The 25,112-nt window shown below is 37.8% G+C and overlaps 1 protein-coding gene across 8 annotated transcripts in view; it reads right to left on the reverse strand.

The window, feature by feature from the left end:
* Nucleotides 1–25,112, reverse strand: part of DTNA (dystrobrevin alpha) — a 450,980-nt gene that overhangs the window by 115,293 nt on the left and 310,575 nt on the right. For all 8 annotated transcript variants that reach the window (XM_064294619.1, XM_064294617.1, XM_010586773.3 and 5 more), the window contains one exon: nt 8,550–8,763. In XM_064294619.1, the coding sequence (XP_064150689.1) occupies nt 8,550–8,763 (214 nt within the window). The remainder of the gene's footprint in view (nt 1–8,549; nt 8,764–25,112) is intronic.

Below are 25,112 nucleotides of genomic sequence, written 5' to 3' on the forward strand. Positions count from 1 at the left end.
AGATGGCATAATGAAATATATTCTATTTTTTAAGCCAATTATCTTGGAGCCTTTGTCTATGTAAACTTTCTCTGTACTAGCTTGAGGTTAAAAAAAAAAAAAGTTCAATTAAATTATTATATTGGTATTTAATACCTAACCATGTATTTAAGAGAGCCAGGTCAATAGAAACAAATTAGATAAACCAAAAGAAAACAAAATCCACTGCCATCGAGCCGATTCCAATTCATAGTGACCCTATAGGATAGAACAGAACTACCCCATAGGGTTTCCAAGGAGTGGCTGGTAGATTTGAACTGCTGACTTTTTGGTTAGCAGCCGAGCTCTTAACCACTGTGCCACCAGGGCCCCAATTAGATAAGGAACAAATTGAAATTGCTTCATAAATCAATGTTTCCTTAAATCTTTTATTTCCTGTTATACTTTGTTTGCTTACTCTGAAAATTTTCAAATTTTCCTGGCGTGCAACTGATGGAAAGTGGATACAGGAAAGCACTTAACCCAGGGTTGTTGAGTGCCTGTCTTAAGAGCATTGATTATGCCAATGTTTGACCAATCATCATAAAAAGAAACTAACTGCTTTACTCTAAGCTGGGTTTTCCATGGCCTTGGTTGATATTTTTTTCCCCCAACTAAGAATATCTTATTCTTAGGAAAAAGTTGCCTGGAAGGGAAAATCTGCTTTTGACAAAAAGGAGAAACAGCAAATAGACATGGATAGGTCTGGGATGGTAGGCTGGACTCAGATTTTCTCCAAATTGCCACGAGAGTTTCTTGTTTGAAGTTACAGAATTCCACGATAAATTTCAAATCCTGTAAACTGAGATTTGAATTCTCACTGATGCTTTCTTGAACAGGCAGAAGAAATTATTTCTCTATTTTAGGAGTATTAAAACCAGAAGCTCTTCTTTTACCAACATATTTTATAAAAATATTTTTGGTAAGCATTTTTATAAGAAAATGTACAACTCTTCCTCACACATTTTGGTGGCTTAATTAACAGAGAGAATTGCTTCTTCTCCTGTGCTTCCATACTTGCCTTTATCATAGCACATTTCTTTATCTGGAAATTATGTGCTCATGTGGACCACTCATTTAGTTACTCAATAAATATTTATCAGCATTGTCCCAGAGGGTGGGGATGCAAAGATGAATAAGACATGCCTCCTGCTCTTCATTTGTTCATTATCTACAGGGCAGAAAAGGGCCAACACCAGTTAATTTCAATATAACATGTTATAAAGGACAGGGACCTTGTCTTATTCATCTTTCATCCCCAGCCTATCAGAGAACATAGCACGTATGTTTGCTAAATTAATGAATGCACAGGTGAAAAGGAACTTTCTGATTTACTATTTCAAGATTTATACTGGGAAATACTGTTTGGTAAATTTACAATGATTGATTTTAGTCCTTAATATCAGAAGGTGCAGTTTATGTGATGCATTGAATTTAGAAGTGACCACATACATAATTCCTCTTGTTTTTAGGATAATGAGGTAAAACTATGAACAAAGAGAGACCCCTTATCTGGCTCTGGCATCTCTGTGGACTCTCTACAAAGTTAGCAAAACATCTGGGAAGAAACTCAATTGTCCTCTTAGCACTGGGCCAGGTGAGGTTGCAGGGGCTCCTCCTGAATGGAAGGAGCCAATACTGTTGAGATATCTCCCTCTGCAATGGCTAAAGGGAATGAAGATCTGGAGTTTGGAGAACTGTGTACCTCAGTACATAGCACAAAATCACTCTTTCCTCATTTGTAGTAGGAAGACAATCATTATATACTCACTTATTCTTGCAGTTCTATCAGAGATTGACAAGGATCATCTGAATTTGACAGCTACTAATGCTAAGGGTAAGGAGCCCTGGTGGTACAATGGTTTAAGCGCTTGGTTGCCAACTGAAAGGCTGAGTTTGGACCCACCAGTCGCTCCTCAAGAGAAACGACCTGGAGATCTGCACCTGGAAAGATTACAGCCTAGGAAACTCGATGGGGCAGCTCTACTCTGTCATATAGGGTCGCTATGAGTTGGAATTGACTCGACGGCACACAATAACAACAATACTAAGGGTGGAGTTAACTGGTACAAACAGTTAACATGCTGACTGACAGGTTGGTGGTTCAAGTCTACCCAGTGGCATCTTGGAAGAAAAGCTCAGCAATCTACTTCTGAAAAATCAGCTATTGAAAACCCTATGGAGCACAGTTCTACTCTGATATGCATGGGGTCCCCCATGAGTTGGAAATGACTCCATGGCAACTGGTTTTTAATGCTAAGGTTTATCAGGGAATTAAAACACGAGGCAGTAAGTAAGGCACAAAGGGAGGGGTGTTAATTATACCAAATTCCTTTTTAGATACAGGTGGTCTTCGAATCATGAAGTATTTGAGTTATGATGAACCGCACTTGTGACTATTTTTTTTTTTTGCACATCTTATTGTTAGTAATAATGTACTGCCCCTTGCCATTGAGTTGACTGTGACTCATAGCAATCCCATAGGACAGAGCAGAAACTGTCCCATGGGGCTTCCAGGAGTGGCTCGTGGATTCAAACCACTGACCTTTTGGTTAGCAGCCGAACACTTAACCACTGTGCCACTAGGGCTCCAATATATACTACATATAATGTTAAAATATATCTGTAAGTTTATATATAATGTTTCCAGCCCCCGAAGACAAAGATCAGATTTATAAAGATACTGATAATAAAAGGCAATAATGAAGCCAAAAAAAAAAAAAAAGGTATTCAAGGGTATGAGGTATTCAACTTAAGTAAGAACTGACTCATGACAGAGTCATTGGAACAAAACCCTGTCCTAAATCGGGGACTACCTGTATTGTTACTGTGTGTCTCAGGGTAGGAATATGTTAACAAGTTGACTTATAAAGCACAGTGGTATAGTGGAATGACGCTGAGCTTTGGAGTCAAGCAGAGCAAGGGCACAATTCTGGTTATACTATTTAGTAGTTGAGGCTATATGGATGTGTATGAGCGACCTTGGGCAAATTTCTAATGTTTTCCTCCCTTCAGAGTCACAAACAGCATATTGTGCCTTGCTGGGTTGTTTTGAAAATTGCATAAGATTAAAATAAAGCACCTTGCAGAGTCCCTGGCACATCCTAGATACTCAATAAATAGCATCTCTTACTGACTATCTCCTATAAGAGTTTGTGCCCAACCAAAGCACCCAACTCACTCTAAGGCCAGATCATCAACCCAGGCAACATAAGGCTCATTGGTATAATTTTTTGATTAAATGTGTTTGAAATTGTATCCTGTATCCATTCTTTCCCACCCTATTCCCCCCATCCCACCCCATGAAATGCCATCTGCCACTCATCCAAAGTATAAGTCTGACAGAAAGCTGAGAAGCAGTAAGGATGTTCAATTTACCTAAATTGTGAAAATTCTTTGGGAAGTGATTCCATTTTAGTTACGTGTAGCAATCTTTGAACAAAGTATTTTCCACCAGAACAAAATTTTACTCGCTAGAGGAGAGTGTTCTATGAATATCTTGAATTTAAGAAATGCTAGGAAAAAACCACCAAGCCAAGTAAATACTGTTTCCAATATCTAGTCTTAGCTATAGATAATAAATATAAAAGGAAGAAATTTGGTTTTATATAACTCTTCTCCCCTTCCGTTGCTCTCACACATCCATATTGCCCTAAAAGAGAACAATATATTTCACTGGCACACAAAGAAACGCCTGTGTACCTTGTAGTACATCTTGCATTAAATATCACGATGATTTTTAAAATTCAAAAGGCAGAAGGATTTCGGCAGCGTTCCAGGATTATTTCATAACTACCCTTTTGAAATAGTGCTGTGGTACCTTTCAGAGTGTCAGGGGGCTCAGCAGTGGGAACGGCAGTTAATGGCTCAGCAAGGTGGGATATGTCAAACTGAGAGGAAATGCCAACATTTTATGTTCACTACATAAGACTGAATATCTGGAGTTCTGAGTAACTGTCATGAAATTGCCTCTAATGCTACAATGTAAAAATTTTCATGCAAATATTTCTTTCATATATGCTCTGTCAAATATGTCTAAATACCACACACTGGAAAGGTCAGGAATGTGAGTAAAATGATAACATTTTGTAATGAGCTGGGTAGGCCAGGAAAAAAAAAAAAAGAGTACATTAATCCTGATATTTTAAAATAAAACTATGATTTTTAAAAAATATGAATAGAGCTGAACTTAAACTGATTCCTGACACAAAATGGTTTTTTCCCTATTCATCTCATCGGGTATGAAGCTGCATGACCTGCAAGTTCTTTAACCTCTCTGTGTCTCAACTTCATCGGTTCCTTCACTTGGAAAATTGTATTAATAATGGCGCCAAACTACTTGGATTGTTGGCACACAGTAAAAGCTGCATACATCTTAGCTATTGTAATCATTATATTATGATTTTGAGAGTATGGGCATTAAGTATATATCTTGCCCTCTGAAAGAATCACTGTTTCTTTCATTATTTATCATTGTCCTACTGTGGTTTTGGAGTGACCGGATATCTGTGAAAATATTTGCTAAATAAAAACAAGGCCACCATAACATCACCTACTTTATGAGGTACTGTCCTAAGAAGGAAGATTCTGCTGAATTGAAATGAGATTAAGTCAATGAGACTAACGTTTTTGTTAATGTTTCCTAGAGAAGGAGGAGGAAAGGAAGAGAAGTCCACTGACGTTTTCTGTGAAAAGAGAATCACCCACATTGGTAACCATGAACACTTGGTTTTCTTCTCTAAGGAGCAAAAGTAAAAATAGAGGATCTGAATCTAGGTGGCAGAGCAAATATGGATGCAGTAGCCTTGGGAATATAAAAAGGATTAAGACAGACAAATCTCAAAAAAAGAATTAAAAGTAATTAGTGTGACAAGAGTGAAGAAAGATCAACCTTTGATTTTCATTCATTCGTGCATTCATTCATTCATGTGCTAGATATTGTCTTAGGTGCTGTGCAAACAAAGAACAGGACAGAGTCTCACCTTAAAGGGGCTTGTGGGGGACAGTCATATAAACAGTAAGCTATGCACTATAACAATAGGGCCTGGGCGACGGTAATCAACTAAGCCGTAAGACATGAAGAGCTTCCTAATATATCACAGTATGTGATCCTACCTCTCAAAAAGACCACACATTATAGACTTAATGATTATTGTTATCTTTTAACTTTCCATCATGTTGTTTTTCTTTTGAGTTACTGTTTCCTTAAAAAAAAAAAAAAGTAAAAATCCTTAGGATGCTCCAAAGAGGTTTTTTCATTGGCATATGGACAAGAGGTGAGAGAAAAAGGTGCTGCCAGTTAGTCAGTAGATTCTGAAGGCAAGAGCCCCAAGTGGGAGGCTCCTGGCAGCAAAGATGGGAAAGAGGCAGGCCAATTCCTCGGGTGACCGAAGGAGAGATAAAGGAGGAAGAGATTGGTGCAAGGCTCTGGCCATTTCACAATATATCTTCTTCTCTCTCTGCCCCTTCTCTCTTCTGACACCTCTTTTCCCATCCTTTGTGGCTATGCCTATGTATTGTCCTGGAGACCCAAAAACAGACTGCAGCTGGGTGTCAAAAACGTCTGCCTAGGGGTTGGTTGGTAATAGCTCATTGGGTGACCCCTCCCAAGGATACAGTTATTTTAAGAAGGAGAGTTGGGAAGAACAAAAGTCTTCTTGACTCAAGAGACTGCCACTTCAATCACAAAATGGCACTGACTGGCATAAGCCACTGGGGGTCAAATGCTAGCTCCTAACATTCTATCAATCATCCTACAAATGTAATTACGCACTGTATTTTCTAAGAGGCTGGCTTGGTCAAAGAGCAGAACAACCCTGCAACTGGGAACTTTTCATGGTCTACAGTAAGCTGACTGTATGAGAACTAGATCCAGCTATTTTTTTGAGTGTGTGTGTGGCAGGGAGTTTGTAATTCTGGAAACTATGGTTGTGAGAAGGTGAGTCTGGATTCCAGGGGAACCTGCAAGTGAAATGGGCTTTGATTCTCATTTCAGGTTTCTATTTGTTTGGTAGAGCCCAGCTGGATGGATCTGGTGAATTTTAAAGCACTACCAAAAATGACCAAGTTTCTTTGAGTATAAGTTCTTATTATTCATGGTTTTAAATTGCTACACCATGTTTTCTTTCTATTTTTTATCTTTAACATTACCTCATTAGAGTCATGTTCTTAAGGCAGCTCTTATATTCATTTTGGATATTTTCTGCTTTTTATAGGAAACGGGAGAAAATCTCCCAAGTGTTCTGGTGGTCCTATAACAGCAACAACACATCTTTGATCTACAGAGGAGGCTCTTCTATGTCAGTCAAAACACTGAAAGCTCTCTTAAACACTTGGCCTGTGTCACATGACAGATGCTCAGAAGTGACATCGCATCTAGTTTCCATAATGGATCTCATTTGGATAAATAGGAGTTTACTGTTATAAGAAACAGAGTTAAACATTCATTTTTTTCTTAAGTTTCTCTTGTTATATATTCTCTGTTAAGTTACATTCCCAGTTAGTCGTTTGATAGCTTAAATCTCGCATCTAAAATTCCAAAAGCCACTTGATGGGAAAGTTTAGTACCAGTAGAACCACCTATACATGCTGTGCCAAAGGAGAGAAAGCAGCAAACTGTGGTGTCTATGTGGATGCACTTGGAAGTACATGTCTTGCTGTCTGTAAGAAGAGTAGGTAGCAAATGAACATATCTTCTGAACGTTTGTGTGCACTGCTCCCTACCCTGAGTCTTCAAACCTAGCATTGATCAACTCTGAAATGATTCAGCTACACAAAAGTGGCTTTTTACAGAACATATTTACATCTATTTTTTTCCTATTTCTTTTTTTATTATTGCTGTAAATACTTCTCTATTTTTTGAAATTATTTTCCCAATATTTCTAAACAGAAGTGAAAAATCTAACTCCATTATTTTGAATCCCATATATTTCATAAAGCATTCTCTTCCTTATTATTAATCTGGTCCTGTCTCTGTATTTATGGAGTAGGTACTAGTTACTTTTTGGCTTTGATTTCTTTTGAGTCTGTACTCTGGCAATAATCCGGGATTAAACAGGAATTTATCGTTCTCTTTTTATAGATTTCCATTGTTACACAACAGCCTCAACAAAATAATAAGTCCCAGGAGACTTTGGTGGCATGCCTGAAAGCTGCCAGGCTCTTGTCAAGGGCACAGGATGGAAATGACGTTACAGAAATCCACAGCCTGGTTCCACTCGGCCACCTGTCATGTAGAACCACAGCCTTGTCTACCTGCCCTACCACCTGGTTACCATAGCAATTGGGCCAAAGCAATACATCTAGTTCTGAAGTCTGACAGATTAAGCAAGGAATCTATCAAGCGAGACTGCTTGCCTTAAACTTATTTATTTAAACTTGAGCATTTCCCAAAATATGAACACCAGGGAAACAATAACATACACTGGTACAACTGAGCAGAATAATTCGACTACCACTCCAGGTTGCAAAGTGACAGCTGGTGACTTTTGTAAGTGAATGGCATAATAAAATTGCCTGGCTGGAACATCTCCACTGCCAAGGTTAAAACACTCAATGTATTGGTCACACAAGGAGACTAAGCAAAAGCTCCCAAGAGTCTTAAAATGAGATGCTGAAATGTCAGGTTTGCTTTTTTCCTTTTTAATATGCAAACCAAGTGATGAAATAGAGATGTTGATATTATATGCAGGCTAGAGGCTATTGACAAAAGTCCTTTTGAAAGCTTAGGTAGATAATGTAATTCACGGAAGTTTTTACATTTAATAAAAGGCTGTCACAAATGCCTTGGCAAAGAAGTCTTAGCCGGACACCTAAGTCCCCACTGTGCTACTACTGTGCTGCACGACATTGGGCAAGTGACAATCTCGTTGTGCTTCAGCTCCTTCATGTGTAAAATGAGAGATTTAGAGCAGCAGTCTTTGAAAATCTCTGCCAGCTCTGAAATTCTTGGATTCTATAGGGGAAAATTACAAAATAATAAGGCTGAGTATCAAAAGTAGTGTGTGGGCACCATCACATTGTTTTATATGTCACATTACTAACCAGCCCATTTATCGCAAGTCATGGTTACTTTCACTAGGATAGTCAAGAAACCTTTTTCAATTCTTTCCTTGTTTGCTCTAGGGTCTTGTTATGACACCTCAGACACACTGCCAGAGATAATTCACAATGAAGAGAGTTAAAAACATCCTCCCACTTCATGCTTCATTAATTCACTCCACCGGCATGTCATCACGCAACATTTAAAGTGTCCACTGCTTCTAGGAAGCGTGGGATGAATTAAATAAAGGTCAGCATGGAAAACACAATTGTCCTCGAGTTGCTGTGGCACTACTTTGTTCTCCAGTCTTTTTCACAGCACTTAAAATTTATCTTAAAGACATGGAGTCTTTATTGGCATAAACAGCTGATCAAGGATAAAGAGATAGTTGGTTACTTTAGAGAGTTATTTGGGAGAAAAGATCAAGAAGTACAAGAGGAAAGGGAGACCAAATGCCTAGAGACTTAACAGACAATCAGAGGGAGCTTACGGATCAAAGGCTGCAAGCAGGAAATTAAGCAGGAGGCTGATAGACTGTTCCACGTGGATTTGGTGAGTGGTTGGCATCCGTTTGTTGAGCTGGTAAAAAATGGTGGAGAGCACAGCCTCCAAGCGGGCCACATTGAGTTCTATGTTCGGGTCCAGGTTGTTCAGAGCATTTTCCCGCAATGCTTCTATGACGTTCCAAATGTCCACCAGGTGCACTACATACAAATTAAAGCAGAGTTAACATGTCAGCCCACAGTGCATGGAAAGGTAAATTCATCATTTTACATGTTACCAAATATCCTGGTTTACTAGACCCTTCACAGTTTTGATATGTGTTCAGCTGTTTATAGAGGGTTGACATAAATAAATATATATAGAGCATGATCTCAAAGATTTGATTTCAACATATAATAGCAAGCAAATGATTTATTAGACACCACCAAAAGCACCCAAACCATTGCCATTGAGTTGATTCCAACTCACAGTGACTCTACAGGACAGAGCAGAACTGCCCCCTAGGGTTTCCAAAGAGTAGCTGATGGATTCAAACTGCTGACGTTTTGGTTAGCAGCTGAGCTCTTAACCACTGTACCACCAGGCCTCGACTAGACACCACCAAAAACAAAAACCTGCTGCTGTCAAGGTGATTCCGACTCATAGTGACCCTATAAGACAGAGTAGAACTGCCCCATAGAGTTTTCAAGGAACGCCTGGCGGATTTGAACTGCCAACATTTGGTTAGTAGCCGTAGTACTTAAGCACTACGCCACCAGGGTTTCCCTAGACACCACAGTGAATAATTATTTCTAATCTTCAAATTGACTCTTGAAATACAGCTTCTATCTCTATGTTTCATGTGAGGAATCTGAAGACCAGAGAAGTTAACTGACAAATGTAAAGTACAAAGCCAATCAATGGCAAAACTGGCATTATGATTCAAGACTATCTGGCTTAAAAACATTTCCCACTATATACCACTGACCCTTCAAAAAGAAAAGAAGACCAACACATTCTAGAATGTGTTTGAAATAATGTTTGAAAGAATATCAAAACTGCATTTGAGTATTTAAAATGGTTTCATTTACTTATATATATTTTTAGTAGTATGAATTTTGAATTAAAAAATAAAGGGCAAGTTAATGGAGGCAGGAGGACACAGGGAAAAGAAAAGCCATCTATACTAGACAGCAGCAGAGTCAGTCACAGATCATCTAACTAACCCGGTCAGAAACAAGAAGTTGCTTGCCTACATTATTGGCCAGCTCATTTAAGTCATGGTTACTTTTACCAGGATAGTTAAGATATCCATTTCTATTTCTTCTCTGCTTGCCCTGGGTCTCCTTATGATATCCCAGAAATCATAATCATGATCAAGACAATGAATATGTCCATTACCCCTCCTTTGTTACCCATTTCACCCCCTGAGCCAGGCAACTACTGATACGCTATCACTGTGTTATAGAATTTTGTACAACTGGAATCATATAGTATACACTCTTCTCTGTCTGGATTCTTTTACTTGGTGTACGTGTATTGAGAGCACTCGTGGTTGCACATATATCAATAGTTTGTTCCTTTTCATGGCTGAGTAGTATTCTCTTACATGAATGTATCACTAGTTGTTTAAGGTATACTTACCATTACGCTTTTGCATTTTCAATAAATATTTTATTTTTTCTCAACAAAATACATAGCTGTATTTCATTTCTTAAGAAATGTGTACTCTATATATGCTTTTTCATTAACAAGTACTTAGTTTTCATCTCCTACCTCCTTGCTCACTTCTGACACTATATTTAAAAATTAAAGCTAATATTTATTGGGCTCCTACTATGAGTGCCTGGCATTGAATTATACGATTATGTTTTCCCAGTTTCTCTCTCTTTTTTATTCCCTCTGAGAAGATTCTATGATTTCTCACTTTTGGTATAGGAGAATTTTATCACCAATTCCTTCTCTAAGACCCATTATTAAAACAACAAAGTATTTTGAGGTCAGCCTCTCTTCTCCAGGTCAAGTTTGACTGCAGGTTCTTTGATCATGGGACCCTAAGGGACCAAATCAATGTACCCTCTTATTACCAAAGTAGCCATAAAGAAAACAAAACCCCGAAGCCTGGTTCTCATAAGTAACTTTATATGCATTTTGAGACCTAAGAGATAAGTGGGTTATGCAAATCTTTAGACTGACAAACAAAACAAAAACAAACCTTCACTGTGTCCTTAACTTGAAAGCTTTGCTGTTACTTTTTTATTTTAAAAATAAAATGTTCTATGTTATTAAGTAAATGAGTCATGCTAACTTAAAGGAACACTGGACTTGGAGTCCAAAGACCTAAGTTCAAAATCTGGCTCTTCTGCTAACAAATGTATGACTTCTTAGACTCTAAGATGTACAGCTTCATTTTTCTTATCCATAAAATGGGGATGGGTATCATCTAAATGGGAAAATGCATGAAGTCACAAGTTATAGTGCTTGGCACATGTAGATAATAAATAGTACATGAACAAATGAATAACGCATGTCATGTCAAAAGAAAAATTTACAGGGGTATCTATGGGTTGGGACAGATGACTACAAATCAACTTTCCAACTGCAATACCTAAAAATCTATTAAATTTGGATAAATTCAGATTTAAGTGATTCCAACCTTATGTATATATGGAAAGTATTAAACTCCAACAAGGAAATTAGTTGAATTTCTTAATGTCATTTATCCAAATTTTCAATTTAACCAGCAAGACCTTCCCAAGTAGAAGGAATCTGTAAGTTGAATTTGTTTGTCTGTATTTATTCTTCAGGGAAATAACTGGGATTCCTACAATTATTCCCCCTACATTTGATCCACTAGTCCTCGGGGATATGTCTGGGCATAGGATGCAAAGGAAGCAGTGATGATGAGTTCTGGCTTGTTCTCCCGATCGGTGCCAGTACTAGGTCACCATGGAAAGGCTACTGACCTCTTTACACATGGTTCCTGGCTATGGATCATATGAAACAGGCATCCGAGAGGAGCATGGACTGTGAGCTTGAGGATAGGAGGGAGGTAGCTGTAAGTCCAGGAAGAGAAATACTACTGGTGAAGGAAGTGTATTATGGGTAAGCCTCCATAGTGCAGAGGGAGCCCGTACCGATTCCTAGAGGTGGAACCATACATGCCCACATGGAAGTCCCTCAGGCATCTGAGCCTCAGCTTGGCCAGCATACACTCATCTCTCCCCTGTCAAACCTGCTTGCTCTGGGGTTTCCTTCCCTGGTGAATGGCACCTTCACCCAATCTCCATCCCCTGCTCCAGCAGGAATTTGGATTCCATCCCTGGGTCTTCATGCAGGTCTCTCATCCTATCAATGACCAAGGTCTTTGAACTCTACTTCCTTGATAACACTTTAATCCCTTTATTTCTATGGACTCTTATTGCTATCTCCTAATTCCATCACCCATTATCGTCAACATTATGTCTCACTGAGATGACTGAGTCAGAATTATCTTCATTTTCCCAACTCCAATTCTTTCTATACACTGCAGCCAGAGTGATATTTCTGAACTGGAAATCTGATATGCCACTTGCATGCTGCTTAAAGTTAATAACATCCCATTCACTTTTAATGCAAACTCTTAAACACGGCTTGCAAAGCTGTTTTTGATCTGGCCTCTGATCATCCATTGTACCTTAGTGTCAGCACCATTTCCTCAAGGATGTCTTTCTGGATCCTAGCCTCTAGGTTCTGAACTCCTCCTACATGCCACCTAAGAGCCCTGTTCTATCTATCACAGCAATTTGTGTACAGTGTACAGTCTTGTGTGGACTAGTTGGTTGTCTGTCTTCCCCTCTCTATGGTTCATGCCGCAGGAAGAGACGACTGTATTTTTATGCAAATAATGCACACCGTCTACGTTTGTTTGCTGATTGCGCTCTCACCTCCCCTCCCATGAGGTATTTTTGTAAGTGCGCCATGTTAATTTTCTTTTTACAGCAATGTACAAAAAAAAAAATTGGCATAGTGGCTCTTATGAAAACACCTTGTGGGGGGAGGGTGCATTGGCAAACAAACGTAGAAGCCACACATTATTTACATTAAAATATGATATGTCTGTTATGACAACTGATGCACACCCCTGGCACCATCACAGTGCCTTATACACCATAGGCTCAATAAACATTTGTTGACCAAATGAACACCTAGCAAGGGAATGAGAATAACAAGAGAAACAGGTTTTCAATAAACGCATTGCATTTTTAAAGAAGCAGTAAGGCCCAGTTGTGGAAAATCACATAGGTCTTGGTTTGAATCCTGGGTATATTGTCAGTGAAGTAACTTAACTTTTCTAAGTCTCCATTTGAGATAAATGGGATTGATAATAGCACCTGCCCTCAGATGATTATTTTGAGGATTAATTGAGATAATGACAGTAAAATGCGTGGTACCATGCATGTCACATAGGAAAAAATAATTGTTAAATATTATTATGGATAAAGTCAATGTCCACCAATCGTACAAAAGTTATTAAAAATACACATGTTCCATATTTTTGTCCCCACACATTCAAGGTCTCAGTGTTGGAAAAATAAAATATTAATTCTGGATTACTCTGAGAATGAACAATTATTAAATGACTTAAATAAAACTAGTTTTTGTAAGTATGTGTAAGGTACTGTGGTCATTCCTGGGGTTCCAATAATAAACAATGGAGGTATGGTTCCTGCCTAGGGGTTACACACATGGCTCACATAACCACAAAAACAGATGATTAGAAATTGTGACATTCTGTGACACAGAGGGTGTAAGATATAAAACAGGAGATTATGATATGGTCATGAAGGGGCCAGGAGACCAAGATAAGGCTGAAGGAGCACTGGAGTCATGATAAGGAGACTAGTCGTCATGTTGAGAATGTGAAGTTACTCAGGGGTTTAAGTAGGAGAGTGATGTAATCAGAAATGCAGCTAAAAGAAATCTTTCTGCCTGCAATTGAAGAAAGGACTGGAGGTGGACAGGCATATACGAGCAATGTTATTTTTGTTAGTTACCAACAGATAAGCCCCAACTCACAGAGACCCTGTATAACACAACGATATTTGCCTGGTGCCCCACCGTCTTCATCATCATTGATGTGCTTGTGTCCATTGTTAAGGCTATTGTGTCAATCCACCTTATCGAGAGTTGCCTCATTTTCCTTGACCCTTTACCAAACATGACGTCATTTTCTAGCATCTGGTCTTTTCCAATGACTGTTCAAAGTCAGCAGGAATTCCTGCCATCCTGGCTTCTCAGGGTTATTCTGGTTTTATTTGTTCACTCCTGGCTCTACTCACAACTTGTCTGTTGGTTTATTATACTGTGGTGGCTTGCACATTGCTGTGATGCTGGAAGCAACACAACTGGTATTTCAAATACCAGCAGGTATTTCAAATGTCCAGGTTTCAGTGGTGCTTCCAGACTAAGACAGGAAGAAAGACCTGGCAGTCTACTTCTGAAAATACTGGCTAGTAAAAACCTTATGAATAGCAGTGGAACACTGTATAACACAGTGTCAGAAAATGAGCCCCTCAGTTTGGAAAGCACTCAAAATATAGCTGAGGAAAAGCTGCCTCCTCAAAGTAGAGCTGACTTTAATGATGTAGATGGAGTAAAGCTTTTGGAACCTCCATTTGCTGATGTGGCACGACTTCAAATGAAAAGAAATAGCTGCAAACATCCATTAATAATCGGGACATGAAATGTATGAAGTATGAATCTAGGAAAATTGGAAATCATCAAAAATGAAATGGAACTCATAAAGACCGATATCATAGGCATTAGTGAGATGAAATGGATTGGTATTGGCGATTTTGAATCAGAAACACTATGGCCTACTATGCTGGGAATGACAAATTGAAGCAAAATGGTGTTGCATTCGTTGCCAAAAAGAACATTTCAAGGTCTATCCTGAAGTACAATGCCGTTGGTGATAGGAAAATATCCATATGCCTACAAGGAAGACCAGGTAATATCAGTATTATTCAAATTTAAGCACCAACCACTAATCCCAAAGATGAAGATATTGAAGATTTTTACCAACTTCTGCAGTCTGAAATTGATCAAACATGCAATCAAGATGAACTGATAATTACTAGTGATTGGAATGTGAAGTTGAAGACAAAGAAGAAGGATCGGTAGTTGTAAAATATGGCCTTGGTGATAGAAAAAATACTGGAGATTGCAAGACAGAATTTTGCAAGACCACTGACTTCTTCATTGCAAATACCTTTTTTTCAACAACATAAACGGTGACTAATCAAAAGAATCTTGCCGGATAGAACACATATGGATCAAATTAACTACATCTGTGAAAAGAGGCAAAGGAGAAGCTCAATATCATCCGTCAGAACAAGGCCCGGGGTTGACTGCAGAACAGACCATCAATTGCTCCTATGCAAGTTCAAGTTGAAACTGAAGAAAATTAAAACAAGTCCACAAGAGCCAAAACATGACCTTGAGTATATCCCACCTCAATTTAGAGATTATTTCAAAAATCAATTTGACACGTTGCACATTAATGACTGAAGCCCAGAATGGATGACATCAAAGATATCATACATGAAGAAAGAAAAAGGTCATTAAAAAGGCAGGAATGAAAGAAGAGACCAAAATGGATGTCAGAAGAGACTCTAAAACTTGCTCTTAAATGTGGAGCAGCTAAAGCAAATGGAAAAAAATGATGAAGTAAAGAGCTGAACTGAAGATTTCAAATGGCTGCTCGAGAAGACAAAGTATTATAATGAAATGTGCAAAGACCTGGAGTTAGAAAACCAAAAGGGAAGGACACACTTGGCATTTCTCAAGCTGGAAGAACTGCAGAAAAATTTCAAGCCTTGAGATGCCATAATGAAGGCTTCTACTGGCAAAATATTTATGATGCAGGAAGCATCAAAAGAACATGGAAGGAGTGTACAGAGTTACTGTACCAAAAAGAATTGGTCGACATTCAACCATATTAGGAGATAGCATAAGATCCAGAACCGATGGTACTTAAGGGAGAAGCCCAAGCTGCAGTGAAAACATTGGTGAAAAACAAAGTTCCCAGGAATTGACGGAATACCAGTTGAGGTGTTTCAAAAAATGGATTCAATGCTGGAAGTGCTCACTCATCTATGTCAAGAAATTTAAAAGACAGCTACATGGTCAGTTGACTGAGAGAGATCCATATTGGTGCCCATTCCAAAGAAAGGTGATCCGACAGAATGTGGAAATTATCAAACAGTGTCCTTAATATCACACGTAAGTAAAATTTTGCTGAAGATAATTCAAAACCGGTTGCAGCGGTACATCGACAGGGAACTGCCAAAAATTCAAGCTGGATTCAGAAGACGATGAGGAACGAGAGATATCATTGCTGATGTCAGATGGATCTCGGCTGAAAACAGAACACTAGAAAGATGTTTACCTGTATTTCTTGATTATATAAAGGCATTTGACTGTGTGAATCATAACACATTATGGATAACATTGTGAAGAATGAGAATTCCAGAACACTTGATTGTGCTCATGATGAACCTGTACATAGACCAAGAGGCAATCCTTCAAACAGACAAGGCCATACTGTGTTGTTTAAAATCAGGAAAGGTGTGTGTCATGGTTGTATCCCTCCACCATACTTATTAAATCTGTATGTTGAACAAATAACCTGAAAAGATAAACTATATGAAGAAGAACATGGCATCAGAATTGGAGGAAGGCTAATTAATAAACTGCAATATGCAGATGACACAACCTTGCTTGTGGAACTCGAAAAAGACTTGAAGCACTTACTGAAGAAGATCAAAGACTACAGCTTTCAGTATGGATTACACCTGAACATAAAGGAAACAAAAATCCTCACAAGTGGACCAATAAACAACATCATGATAAATGGAGAGAATACTGAAGTTGTCAAGGATCTTATTTACTTGGATCTACAATCAAAACCCATGAAAGCAGCAGTCAAGAACTCAAATGACATATTGCATTGGGAAAATGTGCTGCAAAAGACCTCTTCAAAGTGTTAAAAAGCAAAGATATCACTTTGAGGAGTAAAGTGCACCTACCCAAGCCATGATATTTTCAATTGCTTCATATGCATGCAAAAGCTAGATAATGAATAAGGAAGACCAAAGAAGAATTGATGTCTCTGAACTACAGTATTGGCGATGAATATTGAATAAACTATGGACTGCTAGAAGAACGAACAAATCTGTCTTGGAAGAAGTACAGCCAAGATGCTCCTTAGAAGCAAAGATGGTGAAATTTTGTCTCACATACTTGGGACACGGTATCAGGAGGGACGAGTCCCTGGAGAAGGACATCATGCTTGGTAAAGTAGAGGGTCAGCAAAGGAGAGGAAGGACCTCAATGAGATGGACTGACACAGTGGCTGCAACAATGGGCTCAAGCATAGGATGAAGATGGTGCAGGGCTGGGCAGTGTTTCGTTCTGTTGTACATAGGGTCAGTATGAGTCAGAACTGACTTGACAGCATCTAACTACAAAAACTTGGCTCTACTAATAACTAACTATAAAACTGGGAGCAATTATTTCACCTCTATAAACTTTATTATTACCTGTTTAGAAACAAGGAAACTAATGCCATCCCAAGGGAGTTCTATCGCGGACAAAAGAGAAAATGTATGTAAAAGCGCTGACCACAGTGGGTGGCACGTAGCAGGTGCTCAACAAATGACAGCTATTAGTGTTAGGGCAATTAAACACCCACTGATCTATAGCAACGCCCTGCTATTAATTTACATCATTTATACAACACAAGTTTTAGCCCGATCCTCCAAATTCAATGAAGTAACCAACGCATATTTTTGAGTATATACAATGAAACCTGTGAGAGCCAGAATTCAAAGGGACTTTCTTGTTTTTCTGGTTCTTGCAAGTTTTCTGCCTTTGAAAGGGTGCAACCTCACCGCTTTTCTATTGCTCGTTTTAGTGGAAAATGTCTGAGTTTTCTTTCCCTGACAGGTTGTGGCCTTATATAGGTTCCAGCTTTTGCAGATATTACTGTTATACGGGTGAAGCTCATAACCACATTCCTGCCTCAAAAGTGGATACTTATTAAGCTGTTGTAAATTCTGAGTTAAAATTCTGAGTTAGCCGACTTTAAATTGACTTTATTGTATTCAATAATTAGGAACCTGATGAGGAACCAAATTCACCGCTGTGAGTCGATTCCGACTCATAGGGACCCTATCGGACAGAGTGGAACTTCCCACAGGGTTTCCAAGGCTGTAATCTTTACAGAAGCAGGGTGTCACATCTTTCTCCTGCAGAATGGCTGGTGGGTTCTAACCACAGACCTTTTGGTTAGCAGTTGAGCTCTTAATCACTGTGCCACCAGGGCTTCTTGATGAGGAAGGTCCTCTTTAGTAAAGATTCTTTGTAAATTTTACTTCATTAATACTTTTGGAAGTGCAGATTATAATGAAGACAAGTGCAGGGTCTAGATGTCTAGGGCAGTTGGCTGGGTTCTCATCTGCTTTCCTTACTGGCTATCCATATCACCTTAGACAAGTTACATAACTTCCTTAAGTTTCAGCTTCGCATCTGTAAAGTGGGGAATTTAATAGTTACTCCATTACAGAGTTTTTTTTTTGTTTTTGAAATATTTTATCGTGTTGTAGGTGAAACTTTACAGAGCAAGTTAGCTTTCCATTCCACAAATTGTTCACAAAACATTCCATGACATCAGTTGCAATCCCCACACTGTGTCAGCACTCTCCATTTCCACCATGAGTTCCCTGTTTCCTTTCATCTGGTTTTCAGACCTTTTCCTGCCTTCTCATCTACGCTTTTGGTCAACTGTTGCCGTTTTGGTCACGTATAATTATTTGTTCTACAGAACACATTCTTTTCAGGTGTTATTGTTTATTTTATAGGCCTCTCTATTGCTTGGCTGGAAGGTGGTTTCCAGGAACGGCTGCAGTTTCAAGTCAGGGGGTGCTGTAGGGCCATAGTGTTGGAGGTTCCTCCAGTCTCTATCAGGCCAGTAAGCCTGGTCTTTTTTTTTATGAATTTGATTTTTTGTTCTACCTTTTTTTCCTGCTCTGCCCGGGACCCTCTACTGTGATTCCAGTCAGAGCGGTCAGTAGTGGTAGCCGGATACCATCTAGTTCTGATCTCGGGGGTTGTGTAGGTTATGGTGTATGTAGTCAGTTAGTACTTTGGACTAATTGCTCCCTTGGTCTTTAATTTTCTTCACTCTCCTTTACTCTGGATGGGAAGAGACTACTAGTTGTATCTTAGGTGCTCACAAGCTTTTAAGACCTCAGATGCTACTCACCAAAGTAGTATACAGAACACTGTTTTATACACTATGTTATGCCAATTGACGTAGATGTCCCTTGAGTCTATGGTCCTTAGCCTTGAAGCCTAGTATACTGGTCCCAGGAGGTGTTTGGCTGTGCATAAAAAGTTTCCATGACTGTGTCCCTTGTATGTTCTATTGTCTATATTAGTAAATATGCAACACCTACAAATACGTATGTAGAGATACATATAACCTAACCTATATCTACAGGTGGATGCACTCCCTTATGTCCCCCTCCATGCCTCTTTAGCATACCTATCTACCTGTGTATCCCTTCATAAATTACTGTTTGTTAATACTGTTGTTGCAGGATTATATGTTACAGTAATTGGTATAGTTACCCTTTGTTCTTGTGTTTCTCTCAGTGCCTTCCTTTGCCTTTGCCATGTTGTGCTGACTTCCCTCATATAGTGAACTGCCTTTCCTTTCACCAATATTACCATGTATCTTGATACTATCTATTTAGTAATTTACTTTCCCTTCTCCTCCCATCCCTGGTAAGTATCAAAGAATTTTTTTTTTTCTGTGTGTAAACCCTGTCTTGTCTTTTTTTTTTTTTTTAAATAATTGTGGTCTCATACAATGTTTGTCCTTTTGTGATTGGCTTATTTTACTCGGCAAAATGTCCTCCAAATTCATCCATGTTGTAAGATATTTTGCAGATTCATCGTTATTCTTTATTGTTGCCTAGTGCTACATTGTGTGTATGTACCACAGTTTATCTATTCATCCGTTGATGGGCACTTCAGTTGTTTCCATCTTTTTACTATTACGAATGATGCTGCAATGAACATGAGTATGCATATGTCTATTAATGTCATGGCTCTTATTTCTCTAGGGTATATACCTAGGAGTGGGACTGTTGGATCATATGGTATTTACATTTCTAGCTTTTTAAGTAAGCACTACATTGTTTTCCACGGTGGTTGTACCATTTTACATTCTTACCAGCAGTGTATAAGCACTCTAGTCCTCCCACAATTTTGCCAGCATTTGTTGTTTTCTTTTCTTTTTTGACTAGTGCCATTGATGTTGGGGTGAGAGGATATCTCACTGTAGCTTTAATTTGCATCTCTTAATGGCTAATGAGCTCAAGAATTTCTTCATGTTTGTTAGCCACCTGAATGTCTTCTTTGGAGAAGTGTCTGTTCATATCCTTTTCCCGTTTCTTATAATTGGATTGGTTGTTGTTGAAGTTTTCTATAAATTTTAGAGATTAATCATTTGTTGGGTATGACATAGCGAAAAATTTTTTCTCGGTCTGTAGGTTCTCTTTTTACTTTTTTCGAGAAGAATTTTGATGAGCATAAGTGTTTAATTTTTAGGTGGTTCCATTCTTATAGTTCATCTGCTGTTTGTGCATTTTCAGTTATGTCTGGTATTGTATTTATGCCATGTATTAGGGTCCCTAGGGTTGTCCCTAACTTTTTTTCCATTATCTTTATAGTTATAGGATTTATATTTAGGTCTTTGATCCATTTTTGATTTAGTTTTTGTGTATAGTGTGAGGTATGGGTCCAGTATCATTTTTCTACAGATAGATATCCAGTTTTGCTAGCACCATTTGTTAAAGAGGCTGTTTCTTCCTCACTTAATGGACTTTGGCTCTTTTTTGAAGATCAGCTGTCCACAGGTGGATGGATTTACTGCTGGGTTCTCAATTCTGTTTCATTGGTCTATGTATCTGTCATTGTACCTGTACCAGTTTGTTTTGACTACCATGGCTGTGGAGATTCTGAGATCAGGAAATGTGAGGCCCTCTATTTTGTTCTTCTTCAATAATGCTTTACTTTTCTGTGGCCTCTTTCCTTTCCATATAAAGTTTATGATGAGTTTTTCCATCTCATTAAAGAATGCTGCTGGAATTTGTATTGGGATTGCATTATATTTATATATCACTTTGGGTAGTATTGACATTTTCACAATGTTAGGTCTTCCTACACATGAGCATGGTATGTTTTTCCATTTACGTAGGTCTTTTTTGGTTTCTTGCAGGAGTGTTTTATAGTTTTCTTTTTATAAGTCTTTTATGTCCCTGGTCAGATTATTCCTAAGTATTTTACTTTTCAGGGGGCTATTTTAAATGGTATTGCTTTCCTGGTTTCTTTTTTGAAGTTCTCTCTGTTGCCGTAGAAGAATCCAACTGATTTTTGTATGTTGATCTTGTATCCTGCTACTTTGCTGAATCCTTCTATTAGTTCCAGTAACTTTGTTGTGGAGTCTGTGAGATTTTCTATACATAGGACCATATCATTTGTGAATAGGGATAGTTTTACTTTTCCTTGCCAATTTGAATGCTCTTTATTTCTTTTTCTTGCCTAATTGCTCTAGCTAGGACTTCCAATACACACTTGTCTAGTTCACATCTTCAAGTGGAATATTTTCATTCCCTCTCTGTTGAAGATAATGTTGGCTGTTGGTTTTGTGTAAATACCTTTTATCATACTGAGGAATTTCCCTTCTATTCCTACTTTGCTGAGAGTTTTTGTCAGGAATGGGTGTTGGACTTTATCAAATGCCTTTTCTGCAACAATTGAGATGATCATGTGTTTCTCTTATTTATGTAGTGGATTACATTGACTGATTTTCTAATGTTGAGCCATGCTTGCATACCTGGAATGAATCCCACTCGGCCATGATATATTATTTTTTTGATATGCTATAGAATTCTATTGGCTAGAATTTTGTTGAGAATTTGAGTATGTATTCATGAGGGATATTAGTCTGTGATATTCTTTTTTTGTGGTGTTTTTCCTGGCTTTGATATCAGGGTTATGCTGGCTTCACAGAAGGAGTTTGGGAGAATTTCTTACTTTTCTATGCTCTGAAATAGTTTGCGTAGTATTGGTGTAAGCTCTTCTTTGAATGTTTGGTAGAAATCTCCAGTGAAGTCATCTGGACCAGGATGTTTTTCAGTTGGGAGTTTTTTTTTTTTTGTATTTCATCAATTTCTTCTTTCGTTATGAGTCTGTTCAGACTTTCTACTTCAGTTTGTGTTAATATAGTAGGTAGTATGTTTCTAGAAATTTGTCTAGGTTTTCAAATTTGTAGGAGTATAATTTTTCATAGTATTACGTTATGATCCTTTTTATTTCAGTTGGTTCTCTTGTAATGTCACTCATCTCATTTCTTATTTGGGTTATTTGCATCTTCTCCTGTTTTTTCTTTTGTCAGTTTGGCCAATAGTTTGTTGACTTTATTGATTCTTTCAAAGAATCAGCTTCTAGTCATGTTGATTCTTTCTATTGTTTTTCTGTTCTCTGTTTCATGTATTTCTGCTCTAGTCTTTATTATTTCCTTTCTTCTGGTAACTGTGAGCTTATTTAGCTGCTCTGTTCTATTTGTTCAAGTTGTAGGGTTAATACTTTTGTCCTTTCTTCTTCATTGATGTGTATGTTTATAGCTATAAGCTTTCCTCTGAGTACTGCTTTTGCTGTGTCCCAAAGGTTTTGGTATGTTATGTTTTCATTCTCTTTGAATTCTAGGAATTTTTAAATTTCATCTCTTTTTTTGTTCAATTACCCAGCAGTTTTTAAGCAACGTGTTATTAAGTTTCCATGTATTTGATATGTTTTCCATGCTCTTCCTGTTATTGATTTCTACTTTTATTATGTTGTGGTTTGAGAAAATGCTTTGTATTATTTTGATGTTTTTGAATTTATTGAGGTTTGTTTTGTGGCCTAAAATGGTCTATTCTGGAGAATGTTCCTTGTGGGTTGGAAAAGAATGTGTACTTTGCTGCTGTGGGGTGGAGTAGTCTGTATATGTCAATAAGATCAAGTTGGATTATTGTGGTATTTAGATCTTCTGTATCTTTGTTATGTTTCTTTCTAGTTGTTCTGTCCTTCACTGAAATTTTTGTTTTTTTCACCAAAAGTGGTGAGTTAAAGTCTCCTACTGTCATTGTGGAATTGTCTATTTCTCTTTTCAATGCTATTAAAGAGTTTGTTTTACATATTTTGGGGCCCTGTCATTTGGTGTGTATATATTTATTATGGTTGTATCTTCTTGGTGAATTTACCCTTTAATCATTATGTAATGTCCTTGTCTTTTATGACGGATTTTGCCTTGAAGTCTATTTTGTCAGAGAATAATATTGTCACTCCTGCTTTTTTTTGGTTACTGTTTGCTTGATATATTTTTTTCCATTCTTTGAGTTTCAGTTTATTTACATCTTTGTGTCTAAGGTCCATCTCCTGTAGATAGAATGTTGATCAGTTTTTTTTTTTTTTTAATCCACTCTGCCACTCTCTGTGTCTTTACTGTGCATTTAATCCATTTACATTCCATGTGATTATATACAGGTACGAGTTCACTGCTGCCATTTTATTATGCTTTCTTTTTTTCTTTTTGTGGTGTTGATGGTTACTTTGTTCCACTTAATTTTTTGTGCTGAGTTCTGTTTGTGGATTTTCATTTCCTTCATTGTTGTTGATTTTGTGTTTACTGGGTCTTTATGGTATTTTTTTTTTTTTTTTAATTTTTATGAGTATGTTTGTTAATTTTCTTTGTGGTTACCCTACAATTCACCTTTGTCTTCCTAAGTTTAAAGATGTCTTTCATTTCTTGATATCGCCTTGATTTCTTCTCCACATGGAAGTTCTATAACTAATTCATTTCTTCCCCATTTTTTCTTTTGAAGTTGTCGTTGTTTACAGATTGATGTCTCTGCTTCCGTTTCAGAGAGTTATTCTGAAGATCGAACAAGATAATCCATGTACAGCATTTTGCAGTGCTTGGTACGTAATAGGGATTCGATACATATTAATCATTATTATTGTGAAACTTAAGTATTATAAGCCTTTTGCTTATTTAAATTGTATGGGCACTAAAGAATGTGCTATGTTGACAGCCTTTAGGAAGTTACTGGAAGTTTATTTTAAAAATCTGACAGTTGTATAAATATATTGTTTGTTGTTAGTTGCCATACAGTTGATTGTGACTCACAAAACCCTATCCGTGCAGAGTAGAACTGTGTACTGTAGAGTTTTCAGGGCTGTGGCCTTTTGGAAGCGGATCACAAGGCCTTGCTTCTGAGTTGCCTTTTGGGGGATTTGAACTGCCAGCCTTAAATATATTGCTTACTGTTGGGCTATCATTTTAGAATATGAGGAGAAAATTTATTTAGATTGTACAATGATGACTGTATACCACTAGATGGCACTGTGCATATTTTACTAAACAGCTATCAAGGTTTAATTGCCTATCATGGAGTACCTCCTAGTAGACATGCTGTCCGATAATGAAGCTAGGAAGGAGGGTTCTTTCCTCTATATACCTGCATAAACTTTCTATTAATACACTAGATAAGGCAACAGTTTGCATAATTAAATTCTTAAGATAACATGAACCATATCAAGAATAAAATGTATTCTTAAAAAATATTTAGTACTTTACAGAATCTTAAAAGTAATGATGTGTTAATTTTAGACATTAATTATTAATACCTTGAAGTTGGTCTCTATAAGCAAATAGAAATAAACAATGCCTTAAACAGTTTGTCTCAAATCCAGACAATCTTAGACATAGAAGGGTGGAGAAGGGGATATGCATGGGGGAGGGGAGTAAGGTAGGTACAGAAGAGCTTATTGATCTGAAGAGATGGCCTTATTTGCTTGCTGATATCTTAAATTACTGTGATAGCAGATGCAGTCTTTGTGATTAGAAATGACTTGAATCCAAGTATCCTGGAAAAAATGCTAAAATGACAAACTCACTTATACCTACAGAGAAACGACTGATGTCACAAACTTTACCGTAAGTGGTAGAATCATATAGAGGTAAAATATATGGGAGTGGATATAGAAAGGGCAGGAATATTAAAAGACAACTTCACGATTTGGTTTATTTCATTATTTAGTCCAAGGTGAGCTTTTTACAGACCACATTATGGAGGTCTGGTCCAAGCCAGTGGATCTAAATAGAATGCTATTTTTCTAAAGAACATAAACATTTCTTCAAAGTTTTAAAGCCCAAATTCTACAACCTATTGATTCCAGAATTTAGGAGAGTGGGAAAAGATTTTGATAAAGCTCTCTAGGTGATTCCGACAACCACTGATTTATAAGCTGTTAGAAGGCCCTTTAGGGCTGCAGCAGGGGAAGGTCAATAAACAATCATCTTAGAGCGTCTTAACTTCGGTCCTTTTAGAACTGTGGTTCTCAAACTTGGCTGCAAACTGGAATCACCTACAAGGTTTTAAAATAGCTTCCACGTGATGCTGCCACCCTTGCT

Source organism: Loxodonta africana, chromosome 11, assembly GCF_030014295.1.
Source record: "Loxodonta africana isolate mLoxAfr1 chromosome 11, mLoxAfr1.hap2, whole genome shotgun sequence".
Lineage (NCBI taxonomy): Eukaryota > Metazoa > Chordata > Mammalia > Proboscidea > Elephantidae > Loxodonta > Loxodonta africana.